General features: G+C 55.5%; 1 protein-coding gene across 2 annotated transcripts; it reads right to left on the bottom strand.

The window, feature by feature from the left end:
• FKBP8 (FKBP prolyl isomerase 8) lies at window positions 1-9,234 on the bottom strand. 2 transcript variants are annotated; one of them, XM_077859340.1, is made up of 9 exons: window positions 9,106-9,234; window positions 7,422-7,747; window positions 5,155-5,324; window positions 4,894-4,982; window positions 4,393-4,610; window positions 3,597-3,769; window positions 1,574-1,651; window positions 945-1,076; window positions 1-520 (listed from the first exon to the last, which is right to left on the bottom strand). In XM_077859340.1, exons 2-9 carry the CDS (start codon window positions 7,720-7,722, stop codon window positions 434-436), a joined length of 1,248 nt encoding a protein of 415 aa, XP_077715466.1. In that variant the 5' UTR covers window positions 7,723-7,747; window positions 9,106-9,234; the 3' UTR covers window positions 1-433. The 2 variants fall into 2 exon arrangements, with proteins under 2 accessions (XP_077715466.1, XP_077715465.1); XM_077859339.1 differs by having other exon boundaries at window positions 4,393-4,613; window positions 9,106-9,233.
• Window positions 9,235-9,711: the final 477 nt, after the last annotated feature.

The following is a 9,711-nucleotide window of genomic DNA, read 5'->3' as shown; positions in this document are numbered from 1 at the left end:
TGCGGGGTAGGAGGCTTTATTTCACGGGAGGGGTCAGAAGGAGAACCTGGACAGAGGGCAGCAGGCGGTGTGGGCAGGGGTTGACGCTTGGACAGGGACTGAGTTGGGAAAGGGCTGCCCCCAGGCCTGTTGGGAAGGAGAAACTGGCCTCTGTTGAGACCTAACCCAAGGGGGTGGGGGTGGGAATTGGGTCTGGAGGAATGAGGGCCCCCTCCCTCCTGGCTGGATATGAAGCCCAGGCCCTGCCTCACTTTCCTCCTATAGGGCCACAGTCCCTCCTGGCTCACTGGGGCCACGTGGCCCCCACACCTCACTGCTCTCGCCCCAGAGGAGGGGGCTAGATCAGACAGGGCAGTGGACAGGGAGCCTGGGGAAGTTAGGGAGCGCGGGGTGGGGTCCATGGTGTGCGAGGGGGTGGTGGCCGCCTGGGTGGTCAGTTCCTGGCAGCGATGACCACAGAGAGAGCCACGCCCCCCAGGGCAACAGCAGTCGCCCCAAAGAGCCACTTCCAGGGGATGGACTGTGGATAAAGGGGAGGGAAGAGAAGGCTGGAGGGCAGTCAAGATGGATACCCCGGGCTTCAGCTACCAACATGGTCCAAACAGGCCTCCCAGCAAACCACTGCCTGACAATGCCTTTCCCACCTTCTGGCAAAACTCCTACTCATACATCAAAACTCAAGCCAAATGTCCCCTGTTCTAGAACACCTCCCCTTCCCCTCTGGAAGAGCTATCATTCCCCACCCTGGGCCCTCCAACTTGTGTTCCATCTTCTGTTCTAGCCCTGGCCGCATGGGGCTGAGGCTTCTCTGTGTACCGTGTAGTCCAACACAGCCCAGTTGACAATGCTTGCAAAATGAAGAAACTCCTTCTACGTGGTGTGCCCCGCCCTTAGCCCCTGCCCCTCCTCTCAGAGCATCCCTGTGCCTGCCAGCCCCCGCTCACCCAGGCACCCTTGCCAGGACACTTGGCAGGCAGCCGGCTGGGGTTGCCCAGCATTTTCCGGTACAGGGCAGTCTCCGTGCTCCGCTGGGCTGCGTGCTTCTTCACCAGTTTCGATAGCTCTGCGTGGATCGTCTACAAGAGGTGGGTGTCAGTTGGCTAAGAACACACAGTGGAAGCAGCCAACCTGACCATCATTTCTGATGTGCTGCTTTTCTGGTGCCCCCAGTCACTTTGGGGCTAGGACCACTGGGCCATAAAAGTTCCATCGGCCCCACCCTGGGCATCAGCAAACTGGACTGCCACCTTTATCTCCCTAAGTAACCAGTGGATGGGGCAGAGCACAAGGTGGCCAGAACACTGGAAGATTTGGGGAAAAAAGCTGAGTTTGCTGATACTGGCCATGTTGGTGGCACCCTTGGCTCTGGGACTCCTTTGGGAGAGAGGTGAGCCCAGACCACCTATGCAGGGGTGATGGGAGTCTCAGCAAGCTGGCTGGGGCTCTCTGGCCACCCACCCCCTCGCTGTCACTGCCCAGGCTGGGGCACCATAGGGAGAGCCGCAGCCAAAAGGACAAGGGGAAGACCACCAGATGGCAGGGCAAGACCCAAGCTTGCCTCCTTTCTGCTCACCTTATTGGAAGGTTCCAGCTTCAGGGCTGCCCTCAGAATGGGGATGGCCTCACTGTACTCCCCTTGCTGGGCCAGCACCTGTGGGAGGAGATGGATGGCATCACAAGAGACCATGATCTTCTTCAAAAGGCTCAGCTCTGCCAGGCTCCTGGCCACCTTGACTAGTCCCAAATCTATCACCAACAATCACCCCAGGGATCCAGCCACCCTCATATCTTTCCCAAGCCCTCAGAACTACATGAGTACCCACTGGGTTCAGTGTCATCCCAATCTGCTCCTTCCCTTGCATGTCAGTCTCATCCTTTGCAGGAAACCTGGGTGGTGGCCTCAACCCTGGCTGGCTCAAGAAGCCAACTGAACATTTCCAAAACTTTGACTACAGTGAATGATTCAGAGCCAACCAATGAGATCCAGCCGGAACTACTCTGGTGTCACTGAGAAACCAGATACTAAGCAGGGAGGATGGAAGCCTTGAACTTTTGAGCGGACAGGAAGAAGCATCTTGGTCACCATGAGAGGAAAACCTACAGCAGTCAGGCAAAGCATCCCTACAACATTGTTTAACACCCGGATCCAGCCATGCCTGAAGCAAGACCCTGGTACTTGACAGTTTTATAAACTATTAATTCCTCCTCTTGCTTGAATCTGTTTGAGTAGGTTTTTGTCACCTAAAACCGGCAATGTAAATGTGTGTGAGGCTACATGATCAGATAATCCCACTACCCCCAAGATTATAGATCCTTGAAAAAAATAGAGATGGCATCTTCTTTCCACATTTCAACACAGACCCCTGCACACAAGTGCTTAAAAAATGCTGGCTGGAAGGAGGCCCTATTCATGCCTCTCATAAACAGGCTAGGTGACCCACAGTTTGCTTGTTCTTTTTTTTTTAACACTATTTTTTTTAAAGATTTTATTTATTTATAAGAATACACGGAGAAGAGAGAGAGAGAGGCAGAGACACAGGCAGAGGGAGAAGCAGGCTCCATGCAGGGAGCCTGACACGGGACTCGATCCCGGGTCTCCAGGATCACGCCCTGGGCCCAAGGCAGGCACCAAACCACTGAGCCACCGGGGCTGCCCCTACAGTTTGCTTGTATTTCAATTTCCTCAGTTTACTGCTGAAAGGTGCTGAACCTCTCCCCAAAACACACACAGACACAGGGGTGGGGATGAACAGAGATGGGGCAAAACCAATTATGATCAAGTCTACACAGGCAAAATTCATCCCTACATTCCATAGCACTTACTGGGCTCCCACTGTGTACCTGGCCCTGTTTGCAGGGCTAGAGATTTACCAGTGAGTGAAACACACAAAATTTCCAGCTCCTAGTAAGGGACATAACAGCCACGATGACGCCTGACGGCAACACGGAAAACATGAAGACGGGGTAGGGGGGTCAGGTGGGCACGGCAGGGAGAGCTTCCTGAGGAGGTGACATCAGAGCAAAGACCTGAAGGAGGTGAAAGAGGGATCCATGGGGGGATCCGACGTATGAACATCTCAGGTGGAGAGCACAGCCTGTGCAAAGTCACTCGGGTGGGAAGAGACCTGGCCTGGGCAGCAAGCAGTGAGAAAGCTGAGCAGGAATGGAGAAAAGAAAGAGGAGAGGTAGAAGGCGATGGTGGGAGGACCAGATGACTCAGAGCCCCAAGGGTTGCCATGAGGACTTGGCTTTCACTCCGTGAGACAAGTGAACCACAGAGGATTATATGCAAAGAGCAGTCACCAAAGGGCCGCTAAGTAGTGTCAGGTATAAGAGGGAACCTAAGACCTAGGGTTCAAGTCTGGCCTCAGTCAATGAATTGCTGTGTTTCAGGCCACACCCCAGCACCTGTCTGGGACTCAGTATCCCTACCTGTACCCTAGAGAGCTTGGCTGGTTGACACCTATGCCTGTCTCAAATCCAGAGTTTAGAACCAGCCCCACTGTCCTAGGTTGGGGGGAACTAGCCCGCCCAGCCGGAGCTTATGCTCATCTGCCCACAGCTCGTGGTCCATCCATCTGCAGCCTGCAGCTTACCTTGCCCTTGCGGAAAAGAGCCTTGATGTTGTCAGGCTGGTGCTCCAGCACAAGGCTGCAGGAGCGCAGCGCTGCACGGTAGTGATCCAGCTTCAGCTGTGAGGCCGCCAGGTTGTTCAGACATTTCACCTTCAGCTGTAGGAGCTGCTCCTCCTCCTCGAATGTCATGTCCACTGTGGGAGGATGGCGTTCAACCATGGCAGTGGTCACCACGCTGCCAAGCCCCCACAGCCACCCATGTGGAGGGCCAGCTGGCTTCTACCCCCAGGGAAAGGCTCCCCACACACTGTGTCACCCAGGCCCTGGTGGAAGGGGGGACTGGGTGGGGAGGGCCTCAGAGAACCTCAGTCACAAGAGACTGGGGAGAGAGGCTCTGAGATCCTGGGGGCGGGGCCTCCACCATCTATTCCTCAGAGTACCTCAAGCCTCTCCCGTCTCAGTTTCTGTATCTCTAACAGGGGCCAAGACCAGCACCATCCTCAGGGCACTCCTGAAGGGTCTGTAAGATAGAGCCTAAGCAACGCGAAGGCTTAACCACAGGGCACATAGTTGACACGATCTACAGTTACCCACATTCTAACACCTACCTGAGTTCTGTAACATTCCACTGATTGGGGACATACCACACAAGTCTACAGTGGACCCTAGCCTAAAGGTTAGGAATAGTTGGACATCTATCCATATTCTGTTCTGAAATACTCCAGAACATTCTGAGTCTGAAGCCCTCTGTGGCTTGATGTTTCTGGCACTAGTGGATGCCTTCACAGGGGGTGGGGGGATTTGATGTGGCAGTCACCTTTGGCGCTAGAGGTGATGGCCTTGATGGCGAGGTCGTAGGAATTGGCCGCCAACACGAAGTCGGCCCGCTGGTAGTGGGCATTGCCACACTCCCGCTTCCGGTTGGCCAAAGCCACACGTTCCTGCCCTGTGAGCATTTCCAGGTCAGGCCCATCCACGGCAGTCTTCAGGGTCACCTCCAGGCACAGGGCCGCGTGTGGGGGGATGTATGGGCTCCTGCTGGGGGATGGGGCAAGAGCAGCACTCAGACCCAGCGGCCACCACGAATGAACCTGTCATACTGGGTTGGCTAGGGAGCAGGGGGGAAAAGGCTCAAGACTTGGGAGCTGGCCCCACCGTCACCCCCTCCTCAGTAAAGCAAAAGGGAAGTGACTTGCCACCCACGAGCTACCTGACTTTATGAGTGACTTCCCCTGCCTAAGTCTGTTTCTTTTTCTATAAAATTGGTAAGCAAAAGGGTCCCCCACAGGGAGGGATCCTGCTGGTGACAGGTTCTCACCTGCCCTGGGGGCCATAGCAGTACTTAGAATCAGCAGTGACCATAGCTGTCTCCCCCACATCCATGAGTGGAACGCTGAGATCCAGGGCCTGGATATGTGGGGGCAAGAGAGTCAGGCTCAGGTACAGAGTAGCAATACCATTCCTGCTCTGACCCCACCATCTCCCCGCCCCCCAGCCCACCTCCTCCCCCTCCAGGCTGCAGCCCCGGCCTCCTCCACTGGGCCCCAGGCCAGATGCCAGGCCCCTCGCCCCCTCCCACCTGGATGACGTCGCAGTCGCCCAAGGTGAACACCAGCTCTGGCTCTTCCTGCACCCGAGTGCCATTCTCCAGCGAGGTCTGCAGCTGTACAGTGACCACCTGGCCTTTAGCTGGGCGGCTCGAGCCAGGTGGGCCTGGGACCAACGTCTTCTTTCGTAACAGCCCATTCCCTGTCGGGGAATCAGGGACAAGCAGTCTGTCACTGGGCAGGTCAGATGGGTGCTTGCTCCCCAAGCACTCCTCTTCCAGCACCCTGCTGAGCCTCAAACAGCTGCCCTGCCACTTACTGGATAAGTGACCCCATGCCTCTGGGATAGTCCCTGGCGGGACACTAGGCATGAAAGGGTAATGATAATGGCTGCCTGTATGACCATTACCTTAAGAAAATTAAGATAGCAAAGGCAAAGAGCTGAGAAAAGTCCTCCTGCCCAGCAGAGTCAGGCTGACAGGGATGTCCAGAAAAGACTCTGGAGCCACCCTCCACTCCCTCTCCTGGCTCCAATCCAGCCCTTCAACATTTGGGCCTCAGTTTACCTCGCCATGAAATGGGGTCATCAGGGGGCCCCCTGGTGACACCCAATGAGCACTTTGCTTGGTTAGCAGAGTGCCTGTGACACCAGGAGTGAGTCCCTACCAAAGCACAATGTCACCAAATTTAAAAGTTAAACAGAGCGAGAAGACCTATAAGCAAAGTGCCCCTAATTGCCTCACAGCCCATGTTTTCCTCCATGCCCCCGTAAATCAAAGGCCAACAGCCACTGAGCATGCATGAGGCCTTCACGAATCCACTCAAGGTACCCCCAAAACAAAGATAGCCAATGTCATCCCACAACAACCACTGAGACAAGCGAGGGCTTATACCTGTGAGGCCTGTCATCGTAATATCACCTGCAATCACCCATATTCTGACATTTACCTGGATTCTATACTATTCTAGTCTGGAATATACCATAACTCTGAACAGACCTTAGACTGAAGGTGAGGGACAGGGAAATATCTATTAATATTCTGGAATATTCTAGAATGTTCCAAATTTCTGTACTGCTCCCCAGCTTATATATGCCCCATATCTGGTCTCAGAACCATTGATCTAGTGGGTCCCTAGGAATCCTGAGTCTTTAAGTTCCTGGGCACTAATGATGGATGTGCTGGTAGGGTTACAAGCAGCCATCAGGATAGACTCTGGGCAAATCACGTGCCCTCTCAAGGCCTCAGTATCCTTGTATGGAAGCCCAAATTCTGACCTCAGAAAGCAGCTGGCTCAAATATAAATGCACAATCAGGTTTGTGCTTAGAGGCACAGCATGGCAGCTCTTAATAACAGTAGAGAAGACTTTCCCAAATTCTAATATAGCAAAGGAAGCTGTCTGTTGAGCAAACACCTCCACTTCTCTGAGCCTCAGTTTCCTCATTTGTAAGATGGGAATATGGTAAGAATTACATCAGAGGGTTACTGTGAAGCTAAAATATGATGCACAGGCCCTGCACAGAACCAGTGCTTAGTAAATACTACCTGGTGTTATTTTTAGAAGTAACGTTTCTATTAGCAGTAGAGATGATATTAGCAACAATTCTGTGTTATCAGTATCAGTATTATATGATACTATTGCTTTAATATTAGTATCAGTGATCCGATTAATGATGTTTTACTGCTACATTTATTAGCAGATTCTAACATTATTTAACATACTAGATATCAGCACCAGTAGCAATATGTTTCTCTAGTTTCCAGAGTTGCTATCATGGGGCACATGGTGGGCCACGTGTGTGGGTTCCCCTAGTTTCTTCCTTGCAGGACTTCTCTGAGCAGTTACAATGAGCCAGACAGAGGACTGAACAAAATAGGATGTTCACAGATCTATTTGACCCCCAGACACATTTTCAGGGGACAGGTACTCACCAGACAAATATTAAAAAAGCAGCAGTGGGGGCTGGGAGTTGCCAGCACCTGACATACTGGCTGTGTGGCCCTGGGCAGGTGACTAAGCCTCTCTGAGCCGCTCTTAGCAGCTCTGGGAAACAGGAACATAACACAATGTGCATGTGCGTGTGTGCATGTGACAATGAAAGGGGTTCTTAAATATGAAGTGTCTCAACCAGTTGCCGATGGCTGGCGATCACCGTGATTACATGTTTAACTTCCAATCTACTTCATAGCAGAAAGGGGAAAAGGAGGCTCAGGGGAGAGGAGGGCCTAGGCCAAGGTCATTTCTGATCCTGAGCTGTCCAGGCCATTAGGGTCAACCCAAGCCACCCCTGCTCCTTACCCAGGATGTCCAGCCACTCATCCGGAGCTGGGGCGGGCTCGGGCTCAGGTTCCATGGCGGCCAGGAACTCTCGGGCCAGGGCCCCAGGTTGCTCAGCCTCCTCCAGTGGAGGCTGCCCCACATCTTCAAGTGGTGGCAGCTCATTCAGGTCTTCCTCCTCCTCCTCCTCCTCTTCCTCCTCCTCGCCCTCTGCGTCTTCCACCCCATCCAGCACCTCGAAGTCCTCAAGTGGTGGGACCCCAGCAGGCGGTGGGGCAGTGGGCTCAGGCCCTGAGGCAGAGGGCTCAGCACAGGATGCCATGCTGCTGGGGGGACGGGAATTGGCCCTGGTGGGGGGAATGGATGGGGTAAGAATTCCTCTCTGCATCCATTCACCATGCTGCCAATCATCTGCTATGTGACTTGGAGGCTCCAGGCCTTAATTTCCTCATCTATACGGTGGGTAAAGAACAACCTGGGCTTGACCCCACACATCAAACCCTGAGCATCAATCAGTCCCAAACAATAATAACTGTTATTACAGCTAATTATTTTATAGTTTTTACAAATACCCAGAGAAGTAGGAAACACTCCCCTCTCCACACTATATCTTGCAGAAAAGGCAATTGAGGCCCAGAGGGGCAAAGCCATTTGCCCAAGGTCACATAGCAAGGCAACTGCAAGGGACAGAATTTGAACCTGGGGCTTTAACTGATTAAATGCCCAGAGGGGGTACTGGGATTTTGTTAGAGGGACTGAAGTCTCAGGAAGTCTACTTTTAGAGCCCAAAGGGAACTGAATTTTTACCAGGACTCCCTACCTCCAGCTGCCCCTTCTCCTAAGGGTTGCCACGACCCCAAGCCTTTTCTTTCCATACCGACTCTAATGCCACTTCCCCAATACCAAGGACCCTGGCTCAAACCCTTCCCTGGGAGCCCTTTCTCCTAGAGCCTCCTGACCACTCTCTCCAAGTAGCCTCCTGTACAGAAGTGGTCAAGACCCCCACGACATTCTACAGCCCCCTCCTCGGGCTACCAAGAACTCCCCCTCTCCTCCAGGCCCCCAGCTCGGAGGTCGTAGAGCCTAGCCATCATCCTAACCCACAGCATCTCCCTAACCCTCACCTGCCTGCTCCTTCCGGGCTCCAGCCCCATTTTCTGAGACCCTCCCTGCCCCCACCCCCACAATCCCCTGCGCCCGCATACTCGCTCTGCCCCCTCCCCCAACCACCGCCCCCAACCCGGGCAGCTCCCCCGAGAGCCGCTCAGTCGACCCGTAAACACCCTGATGTCCCCATACGCTCCTTTCCCAATCGCATAACACCCTACGCCCTCCAGACACCCCTTGCCTCGACCTGGCTCTCCGTCAACCTCCCACCCAGGCTCCCAACGCCTCATGCCTGTTTGACGCCACCACTCTGGGGCCCCCGACCCCCCGCACCCTCGGAGCCCCGGCCCTGCACTTCTCTGCCAGCACCGCCCCCACCCACTCCCCTCAGCCCCCTTCGGCCCCCACCCCCGGCCGCCCGCGCTGGGCCGCGCCCCCTCTAGCACTCCGACCCTCCGCACCCCCCGGCTCGCCTCCCCCCGGCGGCCCTTGGCCCCGCCCATCGGCCCCAGCCCCCGCCGCCCCGGCACCCAGACCAGCCCCGGCCTGGGCAGCGCCCCCAGCCGGCGCAACCCTGCCGGCGCCCCGGGACACGTGCCTCCGGCTCCGGGACCCCCGCCTGGGGTCCTGCGCCCCCCTCCCCGCCCCCAGCCGCGGCCGCCGCGCCTCGGGAACCAGGCTCGGGCGCCCGGCCCCGCCCCCACCGTGCCCATTGGCCGCCGCTGCTGCGACTGCGGCACCCATTGGTCCGAGGGCGCATCCGTCGCGGGAGCAAGCACCACCCCCTTCCTGCTTGTTTCCGCGGGGCGTTCTTAAAGGGGCAGAGGCTGCCCCTCCACCCCGGGCGGGGGCGGGGGCAGGGGGCTCTCCGGATAGGAGTCCTTTCGCCAATCTGCGTCGCGCTGCTTAGCGGGACTAATCGTTCCGGTCTGAGCTTCATCCTGCTCATCTGCGAAATGAGGATAAACACCCCCATCCACGCACTTTCACATTGTGGGGTGGGGGGGGACTTTGGGGAGGACAGTCCTAAAAGGTATTTCTTTGAGGAGCTCCGATTTGACCGTCAGGGCAGCTCTGGGACTGTTGGATAAACCCACCCTGAAGCCCTAGTTACAGATGTGGACCCAAGGTCTCGAGGGGGAGAGATCACCCAAGGGTACACGGAACCCCCTCCCCCCGTGTGGACTGTCTAATCCCCAGGAGG

The sequence above is a fragment of the Canis aureus genome, chromosome 19 (genome assembly GCF_053574225.1).
Source record: "Canis aureus isolate CA01 chromosome 19, VMU_Caureus_v.1.0, whole genome shotgun sequence".
Taxonomy (NCBI): Eukaryota; Metazoa; Chordata; class Mammalia; order Carnivora; family Canidae; genus Canis; species Canis aureus.
This window is presented reverse-complemented; position numbering and strand designations above follow the sequence as displayed.

What these genes read in the sequence shown, in the direction of transcription:
- FKBP8 (XM_077859339.1), bottom strand. Translation starts at nt 7,722, where the DNA reads ATGGCATCCTGTGCTGAGCCCTCTGCCTCAGGGCCTGAGCCCACTGCC. An exon ending in CTCTTTTCCGCAAGGGCAAG is followed by an intron (nt 1,652 to 3,596) that starts GTAAGCTGCAGG and finishes CTCCTCCCACAG; the next exon opens with GTGCTGGCCCAGCAAGGGGA. An exon ending in AGCTGGAACCTTCCAATAAG is followed by an intron (nt 1,077 to 1,573) that starts GTGAGCAGAAAG and finishes CACCTCTTGTAG; the next exon opens with ACGATCCACGCAGAGCTATC.